Consider the following 16,250-nt stretch of genomic DNA (forward strand, 5'->3'; position numbering starts at 1 on the left):
TGGAGAAAGAATGTTACTGGCGACCGATATTAGGACAACATGTCAGGTTACAGGAATAGATCTAGGCGTTCACATTGTGCCCGCATTTAAGCCTTCAAGCTGACTCCTAAATACTTCTTCTGTTAACATATTTACATTTCTTTTTGGTTTAAGGAAAACATCACTTTAGAGCAAACTGTCTCGGCTGTAGGTGAGAAGCTCCGCGGCTGTGCTTTCCTTTCTTGCTGCACATCTGGGGCCTGCGCGAGTGTGGAGCCTGCCAGCCGGCTTGGCCTGACGTCGGATTTACCCACCGCAAAGTGCTCCCAAAGCCCGCGTCAGAAGCTTCGAGGGGCCCAATGACATGATCCTTTTCCCTTTGGCTTCAAAAGCAATCGTGACCAGACGCTTTCAACCGTGAGGCACAGTTGATTGGACTAATGAGAAACACTTTTTCAAACACCATTTCCTGAGGTAGCTGAGATCAAAGCCCAAACCCACAGCAGACACGCAGGCGCTTAATAAGTGCTCAGGCATTTTACATGTATTTTTAAGTGCAAACCGTGACAGTGCCTTCCCAAACCCCAAAGGTGCATGCAAGCCTTGCGAAGAGGCCCCCAGAGTGAGAGCAGCGGGGGGCTGGGAGGAGGGGAAGCCGGATGGGGGCCGAGGGCGGGCGTCTGGGGTGCTGCCCACACGACCGAAGGGCAGGTGGTTCAGGCGGGCACCACCGAGTAGGGCGTGGAAGGGCAGGGCTGGGCAGGGCCGGCTGCAGCGGGGGGCCCTCCACGGCCACCTCCAAGTGCCTTCCAGCCGACCTCGCCCGGGGAAAGGCCGTGAGGCCGCCGCCGGCAGTGCGGCTTTCACGGCAGCTCCCGCAGCGCGCACATTCAGGACTCACGCTCACTCACTCGCACACGCGCGCGCGCGCGCACGCTCCCCAGCCTGCCCACGGGTGCGAGGCAGCGGCGTCTGGGCGGCGCAGAAGCTGGGGGTGGGGCTGCTGGGGTCTCGGGGGGGCCTGGATCCACCGGGACACCCCTTCCTGTCTGCGGGCAGGGGCGCCGAGGGCTCGGCTAGGTCTCCGTGGTGCAGCCGCCGTAGGCCAGAGGAGGTGAGGCGGGGAGGCCAGCCCTGCGCCTGGCGCCAGGCGGGGGCTCCGCGCGCCCCTGCTCTTTGTATTTACCCAGAATGCCTCTGGCTTCTTCTGCATCCCGCAAAGGGCTCTCTCCGTACTCCTCCTTCAGCCACTGGCGGAACTGGAGAAGTGAAACAAGCCAGGACGTCACACAGCTCATCCCCTGCACTCCCACCTGTTACCTGATGGTGCAGGTTTGCCCCTATGAACAGGGGCCCAAGGGGCATCGGGCAGTCAGCTCTGAGGCTGGCCAGCCAGTGTCTAGCAAGAGAAATGACTGCTTCTTCCAGGTTCTGGCCTGAGAATGTGAAAGCAAGCCTGACCAAGGAAATGGCACTTGACCCCAAGGCCGAGAAACAGAAGCTAACGTGGGGCCTGAGGACGGTGGGAAAAGGGAATGACCGCAGCGGCTGGTGGACGAGGGGCCAGTGATGCTGCAGAGGGGCTGAAGGGGTGTCCTCGGACCAGCCAACCTACGGGGGCCTTTCCAGCCGCCTCCACAAGTCCAGGTGGGCATGGAAGGACGGAGGTGTGTTCCCAGCCCCTGAGCGCCCACCTGATGCACCTGGTGCTCCTCAAACTCCTGCAGCTGCCTCTGGAAGCCCAGGTTGGGGTTTGCACAGGTCCTCCCCGCACGCACAGTGCGCAGGGCATCTTCCCAGCCGAAGTCGGTGACCGTCATGATGTATGCGACCACCAGAGTCACACTCCTGGAGACGCCGGCCAGGCTGCAGGGCCAAGAACCACACAGGCAAGGGAGGGTCGGGGGCTCTGAGGCTCGCTGAGGAAGCCTTCCTGCCTCGGAGTGCGAGTGGACAGCGCGCCAGCACATTCCTAGGAAATTACTCAGAACATCCCAGCTCTCCCTACGTTACGACGCTAGAACCTCAGGCATCCTTTACCTGTGGAGCCTCATTGTTTTATTGGTTTTCTACTGGCTGTGTCTCCGGACACTTCATTTTCTGATTCTCTATTGCTCCTGAGCTCCTCTTCAGATAGTCCCCATTTCCCTGGACAGATAAAGTAACTAAAGGACATCCAGGGACTGGACGGGTCCAGGATCTGAGCAACAAACCCAGGTATAATCTGCAGCCGTTTAGACAGCTTCACGTTTTTAAAGTCTGGTTTTCTTAGGGATATAAGGGCCAAGTCTATAACTTAAAAAACTCATTAAATACAGAAGCCCTTACCAAATATTTTGTGATCCTCTTCACAGACATAAGCAGAATGCCAGCGTGGGCACGCTCTGCAGGCCATAACGGTCAATTTTCTCTCACAGGCTGAGTAAGGGGACTGATTTTAAATGCACATGCAAATTACGGCGGTCCCAGAGAGGTTGTGCTGCGTCAGACTTGGAGTGCTCAGCAACGGTTTAAGATGGGGAAGTTTAGCACATTTCTCATTTTTAGAAAAGCCTGTCTTCAGATTGACACAACTGTATGAGATACAAATTCCTAGAATATCAGGCCTGCACATATTCAAATATAAATAATAGTAAAAAACCACTCTCAAGTAGCGGTTCTTCCTGTGTATCAGAAAAACTGAGAGAGCGTTAAAAAAAAATACATACTCTCGGGCTGCACCCGGGCAGATGCTAACTCACCAGGCACAGGACTCCAGAGCCCCTTGAAACGGCTCTGACTGCACCGCAAAGTGTTTTGAAGCAAATGTGAGCAAATGTCACAAAACCTGCACTTTGTGTTTATTACATGTCCTGCTCTTTGTAAAAGTAAAATGAAAATGGGCAGTGATGAAACAAGGGCCCACATTCCCTGAGTACTTGCGATGTGTCGGGTGCAGGGCACTGTGCCTGAGTTCTGTTTTTCAGAGCAGCCTTCTCTGCACAATGTGTGCACAGGTGTATGTGTATGTACCACACAGACGGCAGCTGAATGCAGGCGGATAGCTGCATAGGAACTGCTCAATTCTAAGAGTCTGTGCAGTTCTCTTTAAAGCAAAGTATAAGCCCCAAACACATAAGAGCTCCAATCTATAAACTGAGAAGAAATGGGCATTTTGGTGTGACGGTAACGCAATGCTAAACACCCACACATGCAATCAAAACTCTCCAGCAAGAAGCAGTGTTTTGCATGGGCACTGGGCGGAGCCCGTATTCTGACGGGATCTCGGAGGAAGGCTGGAAAAGGAGTGTCTGTGTCGTGACCTCAACAGTGCCTGCAGAAACCTAACTGAGAAAATGAAAATCCTAAGTGAAAAGGAAAGAAAGAATGTACGGTTCTCTCCGCACAAAAGCAAACAATGGCTAACAAACAGGTGGGGTCAGGTGGGGTGTGCACTGGGCGTTTGGGGGAGGTGAGCAGAACAGGCCCGGGGTCATCTGGCAGGGGCACACGTACCAGTGAACAAGGCAGCCCTCACCTCGCAGGCGGCACTCGTGGATGAATTGAATACTTTCTTTGAAATGTCTTGTCCTGGGGTGAGGAAAAAGGAGAGACGTGACATCTCTGTATTTTACTCAACATATGATGAAAAGAAAAATCCACTGAGGTTTATTGTAAAGGTCTTGAGTTCACAGCTTCAGACCCCAGTCACCGCCCGGGGCTGGAACGGCCTCAGCTTTGAATCCGACCCACACTGCTGAGGTCTGGCAGGGCAGCCCATCCGCTGGAATTTTCAGAAGTTCTCTGCAAGGGATCCCTGAAACACACAGTTGCCACTGACTTGTTGGGGGGTGGGTCCTGCCCAGCCCCATGGTCAGTTTGGGTCCCTCAACACTCAGCAGTACAGTGACCTGCTTACCAGCCACCCAGGCGAGGGAGGTGCCCACCCAGTGTGGGCTCCCTGAGCCCTAAAGCCAGTTCACTTCTGACCGTCTGTGGATAGGTCCTGTCTGCCCGTCCTCCAGGCCGGGGAAGGGGAACTGCAGCTCCAGGCCCGCTCGGCCTCACCGGATGGACTTTCTGGAACATCACCTGGCTTCCCTTAACCTCACTTAGAAAGTGGGAGCTACGTGTCACAGGCTGGGATGAAGAAACACACACCAATGTGCTTTGCAAACTCTGAGGTCCTGCATGAAGATGAAACCATGATCGTTTCTCCTGACCCTCGGCTTTTACACGACCCCCTTCCCCTGCCCCGGGTTCCTGCCCAGCTGTGTGCACGAGCATGTTCTAGATGGGTAGGTGGTTAAGTACAAGTACTCTGAGGGGAACTGCAGAGTACATGCTTCTCAATGTCTCCTGCCTTTGAAGGGCTTATAATGCAGCAAAACACCTAAAGGTGCCCATGGACTAAAGTCACAATACCTACTGAGCACTGATTATTCAGCAGGGACTCTGCTAAGATGCAAGAGATTCAGAGCTGAATAAAGTGTAGTTCCCAGCCACCCAAACTACGTCAGCTGTCTCATGTCAGGGTGAATGAATCTAGTAAGAATGGGGAAATTCAGGTGGTGGGACAAACAAACTCAGCCAGCTACTGACTGCAGAAGGCAGCAACCTAAGTGCCGGTGCCCGGCTAGATTAGGGCAGCTGGCACAGAGGAAACTGTAGTGGCAGGCCTGATGCCACCATGTGTGGAGGGGCCAGGGTCCCACCCACAGACTCTAGACTCTCCCCTGAAACCTGACTATAGAGCAGGGCAAGGGGTGCTTCTGCTGACTTTCCCAGGGGCAAACGCTCCCAGTGTAAACGTACAAAGTGAGCAGGGCGCCGCAACGCTACTCCTCCAAACTGACTTGTTGTAAATCAGGCAAGGAAAGATTCCTGCTGTGATCCTGAAATCCGAGGAGACCTCCTCGGAGCAGGGCTGCGAGGCAGAAGCCAGGAAGGCCAGGCAGCAGAGCAGGGAGGGGCAGAGGGTGTGGCCCTGGAGGCGAGGCTGCCCTGCGCAGGCGGGAGTGATGCCGCCCACCCCGTCTCCCAGCAGGCGGAGCTGGCGGTGAACTCTTCTGCTGACTGGGAAGCGCTGGGGCTGAGGGGGTCTCCTCCGTCACCCTGAGGCTGTCGGGGCAGCAGTTCCCAGTCCCTCGGAGGCCCGTCTTCCCTCCAGTTCCGGCCACAGAGAAGTAAAGGGGAGGCTGTGGGCTGGGGGCCCCTCCTGATAAAAGGAAGGGCATCTCTGCCCCAGGCTTCCTGCCAGGGGACTGGGAAGTGGCTCGTGCCCAGAGTTGCGTCAGCCGCTCTGCGACCACAGGTGGCAGGCCTCCGGGGTGGAAGGGGGCTCCAGGAGCTGCTGCCCAGACCTGGAGCACCCACCCCAGGCTTCTTGGGCAGGGAGTGAAGTACATCAATGTCTTTATAACTTAAAACACTGTCAATCAGATATTCTGCTATTTACAGCCAAGCACTGTCTACCTGATATTAACAAGTGCGACGGTTTTAAAGACACTGAGCCACTCACGTGGCCGAGGAGTGGCTGCAGGCTGCCCGTCCACCCTCTGCCTCGTGGTTTCCCCTGCAGACACGCCAGAGGGTGGGCAGGTTTGACTGTAGGTCCGGGGCTAGGCAGTTCGCCCAGGACCCAGGCTCATCTCAACTGCAGGCTGGTGGCCGAGGGCACACGCCTCCGTACCCTAGGCTGTGGCCACACTGCAGTATCCAAGGGTCCCCAAAAGGCCTCTCCACGCCTGCAGCCCACGCTCTCTCCTGTCCTCTGTGGGGCTCTTTCTGGTCCAGGAGAGCTGTGTCTGAGATGAGACAGGCGGGAAGAACACCCTCCCAGCAAAGGAAGAGCTAATCAGGAAACAAGAGACAACGGCCTGAGCGCGTGGGGAGCACGGACGGCCTCGGAACATACTGTGGAGGCTACACCAGGCGGGTGGCTTGTCCCGGGGACCTGTCGGCCCTGGGGAGGCCACCGACACCTTGCAGAGATGACAAGTGAGCCCCTTTACTGAAACCCCAGGGTGGGAACCTCTTCTGTCTGCCTTTCACGCCTGCATGTCCGAAACCACACGCAGGATGAAACCCAGGTCCTAAATAAGGCGTGGTGCCGGGTTCAAGGGTCAGTTTTGCCACATGTCAGCATGAGAGAGTGAGGTGGGGTGTGGTCAGCAGGGAAACATCTAAAGTGGCCAGAGCCCAGAGCGTGTGTGTGAGGGGCCCCCAGACAAGGAAGCTGTGAGGAGGGTCTCCCCCCAGCCTTTCCTCTTTCGGCTCTGTCTGCATCAGGCGTCAAGTCCAGGAAAAACCCACCGATGGCTCCTGCCCGTTGCTGTGTTGGGACAAGGGCTCCGGCCCAGGAGCTTAATGATGCCCACGGAGGGCCCGCTTGGAGCCCCACCTCGAAACCTGACTCACCGGCAAGACTGGGCACGAGGCCAAGCCGGACAGACACTCCTAGAAGTGCCTCTTCCAGGGAAAGCCAGGAGGCAGGTGCGCTCAGTGCTCTTGGGGTAGGTTATTTCCAGGGAAGCTTGTGACATAAGCCCTGGCCCGGTCATCACACCCCCTCCTCCACAGTGGGAAATACCCGGGGCTCCGGGCCGCACGTTGCTCAACCCTGGATCAAAGCAGAAGCCCAGAGGGAAGCACATCCGCCACAGGCTGTTTCACTGAACGCCGGTTCCCTATTCCTGATCTTCGTGCTGTACCTTTACTTCCACACAAAGACACGCGGGCAAGCTCTGTCGGAGGACAGCCACCTGGGCGCGTCCACAAGGACGCGCATCTACACGCGCGCGTGGCTGCCAGCGTGCAGCTGCCGACAATCGCCAAGAGCACGGGGGCCGGGCAAGAGATGCCCTTCCGTGGGGTTGGTACACAGCCCGGCAGCTGTGCCACTGTCCCTTTCTTCCTCCTCCCCAGTCTGTGCTGGCCCTCCTCACTGGCCAGTGCATCCCAGCCCGCCCTCTCCATCCAGAGGCCAAGAGCAGGACCAGCTGGGTTTTCCTGACCTTTGGGGAAGGATGCTGGACGAATCTAGCAAAGCTACACCACATGACGCTCCTTCTTTGAGTTCGGACAATCTCTTCTTACTCCAAGACTGCAAGACTTGGAGGCTGTGGTCCCCACTGTTGGGGGGTCTGAGGCGGTCCTGTCCTGCTGGGAAGGACTCTGCTTGTGGGGGGCCTGGCCCAGCACCCTGGGGGGCAGCTGGGCTCACCCCAAAGCCAGCAGTGCCAGACCAGGCTGCGCTGGCAGCACGAGCCCCAACAAGAGCCACTGGTGCTGCCCCTCGTCAGAGTATGAACGTGTGTGCGTACGTGTGTGTGCACGTGTGTGTGCACGTGTATGTATACAGGAAAGCAAAGGAGAAAAAGACCAGGAAAGGCCAGCACCCTTAGGGGTTTCTTCCCTCAGAAAAGAAAAAGCCTATGGGTGCAGTGTCCTCTCTGGGCGCAGGCTCTGGAGGGTGGGCTCAGATCAGAGAGCTGTGTCCCCCTGGGCAGAGTCAGTCCAGCCCCCCAGGCCCTGCGCTGACCGGGCAGCTCTCACTGCAGCCGAGGTGAGCGGGAAGGAAACTTCCTCACCCGGAGCAGACTGCACACAGCCTTCAGCACATTTATGTCAAGGCTTCCGCAACTTTTACATTTCCTGCACTGTCAACATTTAAAGAAAAATTGCGGGGAAAATGTGTTCTGTACTTTTCATTTTGCCAAATAAGGTCATTTTAAAAACAAACAGAAAAACATCCCCTCTCTACCATCTACAACATCATTTTACAAAGAACAGTTCCACCCCAAAAAAGCAAGGACGACATAGTCTAAGACTAAAAAATAGGTTTTTAAGTTGAATAAGTGAAGTCTTATGAAAAACGCAATACACATTTTCCACATATTTCTCATTTCTGCGACTGCAAAGTCCTCAGGAGTCATGTATGTGCAGGTGTGCATGCGCATCTTTGTCTGGAAGCAGGACAGAGCACATCAGGGCCCACTTAGCTCTGATCTTGCGAAACTGCTTTTTAATAATAAAAATAAAGAAAAATGTAAATGAGAGAAAAAGAGAGCTGGAAGTACAGAAGACATGAGCTAAACTAAAGAAAACACACACAAGAAGACAGGAGGTGGAATAAAGCAAGGAGGGTTTAATGCAAGCTCTCTGCATTTCTGGTGCCTCTTCTCTCCACAAAAACCCCAGGAACCTGAGACCCTGCTCGACTCTCAAGCCCCTGTTGTCACCAAGTTTCTGCTGCGAAGATGCGATGCTGCAGCTCCACAGAGAAGACAAAAAAGATAACCCTTCCCTTATGGTGTCTAAATACAAATACCAATCTGACAAATATTAAACTAAGAATGAATAAAATAAGCTGCGATACCTCCAACCATTCACTCTCAAGATACGTTAACACTCCTTTCTTGAAGAGGCAGGATATGGAATCTGATTCTTTGGAGACACTTAGTGTCTTTACACACTTGCACTACCTCACCTAATGCTACAGAAATCGTGTGAGACAGGTATTTCACAGGCGAGACAAGTGAGGTTCAAATGACTTGCCCAGGGAAGCACAGACAGAAAGCAAAAGCAAAAATTTCCAGAAGCCTCAGTTCACTCAACCACTGCACGTCTGCCACCGGCAGAAGGGGTGTGCATTTGAAATAAACCCAACGCCACCTCCGATTCTGCAAATCACACAGAACGCGTCAGCCTGGGGTCTGTGGGGTTGTCGCCACTGTGAGAAGCTGGACTTCCACGTGTCCTGACTTTGTGAGGCGGGGCGGTAGTGGGGACCAAGCTAGAATCCTGATGTGTGACTGTTGTCTCCAGCCAGGGTTCTGCATTTCAAATTCCTGGAAGATCAGAGGGGAGTTTGCGAGGCGTTCGGCCAAGACAGAAAACTGACCTTTCGGGCGCGTCTGCGGTGACCGAAGGCAGTTAGTCCCCAGAGGTCACAACCCTCTTACTAAGCATAATTAGCAAGAAGAACTCCTGCTGGTATAGGGATTTGTGGGGAAAGTGTTAGGATATAAAACCTTAAATTATGTCCAAAGTTGGAAATAATTTTTAAAATCTTTAACTAAGTTTAAAAAAATAAGCAATACAGTTTTCTAGAATTAATTTTTGTCATTAAATATAGGAACTCTTAGGCACCAGGAAGTAAAAGTTGCTAGACTGAAGGACGCCTGGTTCTAACTGGGTTTCCAGAGCAGTAAGAGGATTTGTCTCCTGACCATCTACATTGGTTGATGATACAGAAACTGAAGGTTCACGGTCAGCCTGCACATGCTCCTACTACTTGGTGAGTAATAAATACAAGCTACCCAAAGCGAGGTGGGTGATACAGAGAAGTCAAGAGTTCTGCCTGCCAGCGTTCACCGTCTCACTCTATAATGAACGCATGCTCGCTGTTAAAAGGCAGGCTGTGCTTCCCAATGAAGTATCTGTAACAGGTAGAGAAACTCAAACTATTTCATAGGCTGTCTCTTAACATACGAAGTACCCTCGGATTCCAAGCTTAACTTCACGATCTCTATAAAACTTCACTAAAGCAAGGAACATTTGTAGAATCGTGGACATTTATGCACCTAAATCCTTACTTGTGTATAAGCTTTGCTATTACTAATGGATCAAAGATGAAAGTTTCCCTAAAGAATCACACTCGTGCCTATGAGCACGACTGTCTTTCCCTGAGTTACGGTCTGGACCCCGTTTTCCAACTGAACCCGAGATCGGGCTGCTGCAGGGCTTCACTCACAATGGCAGCAATGGCCACTGCCCAGCTCGACCTGTCACCAGCCCCAAGCTCAGACGCCGCAGCACCCACCTGCTGGACCACACTCTTGGCCAGATTCAAGGAAAGGGTAAGAAGGCAAACCACACATCGTAACAAGACATCTGTACATACTTGGGACAGGAGAGAACTAGTTCAAATCTTAGGAGCTAGTCCTCTGGCCCCAGGTTGACTGGGCTCGGGGCTGGTTTTGCCAGAAGATCTGAACAGACCCAGGAGACGTCGGAAGTCAGGGGACCGGCTGCTGCACCCTCTGTCCCCATCCTTCCCTGGATCACACCTTCCCAGCATCCGTAGTGGGCCTCCTGAGCACCAGAACTACCCTTCCTGTAACTCTCAGGCCGCACCAATGCACTTTGAGTAAAAACACACTTATTGTCAAAAGTGCTCGGAGGTCACAGAGAACACTTCCACACACATGGTCTCATCTCCACAAAGCCTGGAGGCAGGCGTTTGCAGATGAGAGAACTGAAGCTCAGGGGCGTTAGAAGGACGGGCCCGAGGCAGAGGGAGCTGCTTTTGAACCTGAGATCTCTGAGCGGTCTGGGTCGACCGCTCACTTGTCTGCACAGGGCAGGACCGCTGACTGCTGTCTTCACCTGGTGAGTCAGGGTCCTTGCCCCAGACGTGGAGCACAGTGCCTGCCTCCACCGAAGCTGAAGAGTCCTGGGGCGGTTGGAGCACAGTGGCCATCTGCCCTGACCACAAACACCCATGGGCTGCTGCAGTCGGATTCTTCGGAAGGGTCAGAATGCCAATCAGGTACCGACAAGTTCAACAGTATGTTAGAATTTCGGTTTGAGGTAAGAGCAGAGCAACCAGTCTAAATACAGCCACCAAAACACGGGCCGAAGGTTGCCGTGGTCTCGAGAGAAAGGCAGTGGCTCGCTTCCTTCCGTATACACCATGCCCTCCAACCACTTCTGTTTCTCGACACGACTAGTAACCAAGGAAGTTCTCTGGTACTTCTTCTCCTTCCAGATCTAGGCTACTCCTGTTTTCCTGGTGATCCTACAAACTCTTCCCTCACCATCCTCGATCGTAAAGATTGACTTGTTCTGTGAAATGTGGAGAGCTGTTGTGGAAACACAGGCTTTGGGTAGGAGGTGTGGGCCCTGCGTCCAGCCTCCCCTGCCCCTTCCTGGTCTGACTCTACACCTCCTGCCCCTGCCCTCACCTGGACTCTTTCCCCCACCCGCCCATCTGCCTATAGCCTCCCGTTTTTCCAAACAGGTAGACCTCACAAAATTATTGCATAACCTGTGATTTCTCTACTCTCCAGCAGTGAAGAACCAAGGTTGGCTGACATTCAGTATTGGACAGACTTCAGAGGGGTATGATTGTATGGTCTGTCCTTCTGACACGTAGGCCTTGCAGGCGATAAAGCTTGAGAACCATGAAGGTTCTCAATCCTGACAAGCCCGTGGACTCCCAAATTCTCAAACACCACAGCCTCTTCCCTGATGAAACGCAGCAAACATGTCATTCTGGAAGGGTTGTTGTGTCTGACCTAAAACAGGCAGCACAGGTGAGCCTGAGAGGCAGAGGCTGGGTTGCTGGACATACTGAACAGCCATGTCCTCGGCTCCTGTGCCTCTCAGCCTGCCTGGTTCAAATCCAGGCTCAGGAAAACTTTCACCTAGTCCACGTCACCTCCAGACACCGAGGAGTGTGGTGTCACAGCTGTAACCTCGGTGGTCTCCAACCCCTGTCTCCCATTCGCCAAAGCCCAGTCCCACAGGTCTTATATGACTGTGGGGAATCTGGAAAGCAGAGCGACTATGAATCTCTCTTTGGAGGGACAGACAGAGCTAAAGCGGCACCAGACACGTATTCAGCTGTGGGGAAGAGAGGGCAGGACCTTCCTAACCAGAAAAACCTGGTCTCTCAACTCAGACCAGCTTTCCAAGGATTCTGTCCCTCAGGCGGCCATTGGCCACGTGAGGCTGCTAGGCACTTGAGACGGAGCTGGTCCGAATGGAATGTGATGTAAGTGTAAAAAGCACACCGGATCTTGAAGACTTTGTATGAATAGAAGGATATAAAATATCTCATTTTTTAAATGCTGAGCACACGTTGAACTGATAGTGTTTTGAGTATATTGGGTTAAATAAAACATATTTTACTCAACTTACTGTCGCCTGTCTCTTTTCTACTTTTTACTGTGGCTCCTAGAATCCTTAAAATTGTATGTGTAGCTTGTGTTTGTGGCTCATATTCTCTTTCTGTTGGACAAAGTGCAACAGCTTCCAGGGAAAGGGTGAACATGCTCAAGGTTTGGTTTGAGGCACCCTTTACAAAATGAGGCTCCTCATACACACCCCACCGTCAGAGCTGCACAATGGAAGGACCGGCAAACCAGGAGCACTGACCTCTTGGGCCCCCCACCTCACCGCAGGGCAGCAGCTGTGCATCGAGGTCCCTCTGCTCTGATGACTTTAAGTCCTTTATCTTTAACATGTCCAAATAATACAGAAAAAAACTTACAGGTTTTGAGATGGTGAATCCGCTGCTGGAATGCACAGGTATTTAACCCCCTGTGGAATGATAAAAAATAAAATAAGATAAAAAGATGATACTCTGTGGAGAAAAATATTTAAAGGAACTATTTACTCAGGTCAAAAAATGAAAAGTAAAAAGGAGAAGTTTTTCACTCATCTTCTATCGCCAAGGAACCGGAGGAAAACTCTCAGTTAAGGTCCTGGCCATTTTCTATGACCATGCATACAAATATATTCATGCTCTAGTTTGTAGGTTAGACAGGGTTTATCAAAGAAGCGAGATAATTGAGTCCTTCTCAGGAAGTGTCTACAAGTTTCAAAACTATCATCTCTGATGCTGGTTCAAATACTCTACTCTTTAAATCTATTTCACGTAAGATCCTGAATGGCCAAAAAGGAAGCACTGATAGTAAAAGCCTTATCATGATGACATGTTATATGACACTCTTAGGAGGAGGAGAGTTACAGTTTCACTGATGCAATGGTAGGAGCTTCACACACTGGAAACAATTTGATTTATTTTGCTTGCTTTTCAGAAGAGTAAAAGTTTACATACCAAACTAATATGTTTTTAAAAGAATGACCCAATTTGAAAAAAAAGGAACTTCACATTGTTCACTATAAAAATCTATAAAAATGTTTATGTAAATTCATACTATAAAAAATCATGCCAAATTTGAGTTCTATTAAAAGCTTGGTTGCCTCTTCTTTGGAGGTACTTAAAGTATAATTCAGAAGATCTTCAATGTCAAGTAAAAATACAAAGTCTAGAAATCTCAGCAAACTTTGCGAAGGAATATGGCTTCATGAAGACTTAAATAAACCACTTTTAAACCTTTCTCTCTTGATAGCCTAATCTAACAGAATCTAGCCACCAGGTCATAGATAATTAATGGGGGGAAACATTATCAGAAACTAGAAAAGTAACCAACCTAAGAGAGTCAAAGGAGGAGAAATATGTGGAATCATGGTGCAGACAACCACAAGTCCCTTAGCAGTTGAAGGCATAAAATTGTGATTTCTAGAACTATTTGCAATTTTTTTGCAGTTGGTCATTAAAACTTTACACTCAACTCATATCATTAGGAATTTCTGTGCTGTATTTGCTAGTGCAGTCTTGTGAGGAACATGTGGTCCTTCTCCCCGTTGTGGGTCCCACCTTCCAACCCAGAAGCTATTGAAACTATGTTTCTTAACCTCCTTTGCTGTTAGGGTGCAGACTCGAGACCTGGTTGCATCATCTGACACACCTACTTGAGGCAGATTTGGAAACAGGACACGGGAAGGGTCAGATGGGTAAAGAGCACCTGCTCAACAGGTGCAGGTGGTGGCAGAGGCGGGAAGTGCTGGGCGGACGTGGCAGCGGGTCGCAGTGGGCAGTCGCAGGTTGTGCACTGGGTGTTGTTCCTCGAGCTGCAGTTGGCAGCCTGTCTCTCCAGCTCTTCGGAGGAGAGACATGGCCCCCGGCTATTAACAAGCCCCTTTCTGCTGAAGTGCCTCAGAGTGGAATCTGTTGTCTGCAACTAAGATCTGAGTGACACAATTCCCCTTCCTGTCCCCCACCGTTATGAGAGGTCAGAAAAATCATTTCTCCTGCTTATTTCACACACACACACACACACACACACACACACACACACACGTATATGAATATATGTATGTATATATTTTGCAGTTTTGAGTCAGTCATGACATCTTCCAACAAAGGCTCCTTTGGATCTCCAAGAAGATGGGTTTTACTGCTACTTGTCCGCAGAGGAACACTCCACGTGTGGCCAAACGTGCTAACACGCTACGGGTTAGCTGCTGGGAGAAGAACGTGAAGCAGCAGGCTGTCCCTCACTCAAGCTTCGCTTCGTCACCTCACTGTCTCCTTCTGTCTCTGTCCCCGTCCCCCTGGACTCCGGGCATTGTGCTCTGCTGGAAACAGTGAAGCAGCTGCCTGAAGTTCTAAAGCACCTCCAAACCCAGAGAGGTTTGACAGCCCTGATTTGAAGGGAAAGAAAATGGAAAAGGAAACGATACTGTTAAAAAGAGTCATTTCGCGCCTCCCCTCGTGGAGGCCAACAGGCTCGCTGGTGTAGACACACACTGCTCATCTTGTAATCCGCCATTGAAATGACTCATTTACTTTTTTCCTTTTACTCTTAAGTGAGAGTTGGTTGGATCAGGCCCAGAAGCTTGTGAAATACTTCCCTCCCACACACTTCCCCCAACTTCCTTCAGGCCAACCCTTCCAGAGGGACGGGAAGGGCTCTCAGGGCTCCACTTTCCCTTCTCCTGCGACTGGCAGGTGGAGCAACTTGTCAGTCAGCGATGCTGAGGTGGGTCCCTCTAATGTGGGATGAAAGCGGCTGCCATACTTTCCGACTGACAGCCCCTTAATTCTGCAGAATCCAGAACTTGCCCAGCCCATACGTCAGGAGGAGAGAAAAAAATGGAGAAAAGGAAGAGAAGGAGGGGAGGGTAAATGGCTCTTAGCTTATTGAGAGCGTCCACCATTGACGCCAGCGTGGTGTCGGGGGAAGCGCCCTGCTTCTTCAGGGTTCTCTGGACGGGGTCTCGTTCCCCTCTGTGGTGCTTGATGTACGAAGGGAAAGAGGCCAGCACCACACAGCAGGAGCAAGCCCGGAGAAGGTGGCAAGGGGTGTCCCCACTCCGTGCCTGCCGAGGGTGAGGAAGCACCTTTCGGCCATGTGGGTCCCCTCAGCCTCACTAGCTGGGATGGGCACGTGGCAATGACGGCTTCCCATCTGTGACGCGTTTAAGGAGGAACACAGGGGCTCCTGGCCACAAGTTTGGGGATCCCCTACTGCAAAGGAAGGATGCTGAAAATATAAAATATAAGATCATGTTCTCTCAAAGACAGAATAACAGCAATAATAACCTTCCCTGGAATGATGCCTGGCATACCACAGGCACTTACTAAATGTCTGTTGGATGATAAGGACAAGGTGAAAGTCAGTTAACATGAAGATCACATCGTAAGAATAGTACAAGGGAAGAAAAATATTGTGAAGTGCCCAGGCCTTATTCTGGTGACCACAAAAACAAGAGCCATGCCATGCTGGGGGCACGCGCGCACACACGCTCCAGCGGGATACAGCTAAGAAGCAGCTCACCGTGATCTACAATAAGAAGGGAACAAACTATGCAAATACAGTGAAGAAAGGAGTCAAAACTGTCGAAAAGGTTCAGTTGCTCACCACCCAAGAACGTCTACTTATCCTGGCTTAGTCATTAACAAAGCACAAAAAGTATCTTTCTTGGAGGCCACAGACTGCAGAACATAAGGTGCCTGAAAAAAGGCTTCAGATGCCTGCACATGTGTACGATTCAGTTAATTACTAATTCAGAAAGCAACAAGAGTGCTGGCAGCGTGAAGGACCTCAGCGCTAATGAGAAAGCTGGACAGACTTAAAATTACTAAAGGACTGGGCTCTGCAAATGTTTTCATATGATGTGGAATAGAATTTTTCATCTACTTGGACCTAAACAAAGGACCATTCAGAGAGACGTATGTTTAGCTAAGTTACGGAAAGTTTAGCAAAAAAAAATAAAGAACATCTTATTAGAGGACAAAATTCTAGAGCAATCTGAAAAATTCACAAGTAATAGAAACAGCAGCAATGTTTTCCCTTACTAGAGCATTTGCTAGGTGGTATTTCCTCCTTCATATTACCGCTAATTTTTTTTTTTTAAACCCTAAAATCAGTTATCTTCTTTGAAACAAAATTCTTACTAAATAAATAAAAATTCAGTACTTCCATGATACTTCAAAAAAGTGATTGTTGGAAAGCTAATTGACATTAAACTTTTACGGAGCTAATAAGTGTCGAGTTACAGACTCTCAACTGAGAGAGCTGGTCCAGGAGTGCCCCCTGAAGCACAAAAACAAGCTCAGTTAAGACGGCCATGGTTTCTACGAGGGGCAAAGAAAGAGCAGCCAAATGCTTTGGACTACGTGACATTTTGAGTGGCCTCACATGTCCTGAGAA

The 16,250-nt window shown here is 51.0% G+C and overlaps 1 protein-coding gene across 3 annotated transcripts in view; it reads right to left on the bottom strand.

Moving 5' to 3' along the window:
* The window catches only part of DUSP22 (dual specificity phosphatase 22), a 64,460-nt gene that overhangs the window by 17,402 nt on the left and 30,808 nt on the right, over nt 1–16,250 (bottom strand). For 2 of the 3 annotated variants that reach the window (XM_081246635.1, XM_081246634.1), the window contains exons 4-7: nt 12,239–12,288; nt 3,475–3,549; nt 1,674–1,845; nt 1,166–1,238 (exon numbers count right to left, since the gene is read on the bottom strand). In XM_081246635.1, coding sequence (XP_081102761.1) covers nt 1,166–1,238; nt 1,674–1,845; nt 3,475–3,549; nt 12,239–12,288 — 370 coding nt within the window. Of the gene's footprint in view, nt 1–501; nt 1,239–1,673; nt 1,846–3,474; nt 3,550–12,238; nt 12,289–16,250 lie in introns of those variants that run through there. The other variant, XM_081246633.1, reaches the window with a different exon arrangement.

This window comes from Mesoplodon bidens (genome assembly GCF_964165515.1).
Source record: "Mesoplodon bidens genome assembly, chromosome: 10".
Taxonomy (NCBI): Eukaryota; Metazoa; Chordata; class Mammalia; order Artiodactyla; family Ziphiidae; genus Mesoplodon; species Mesoplodon bidens.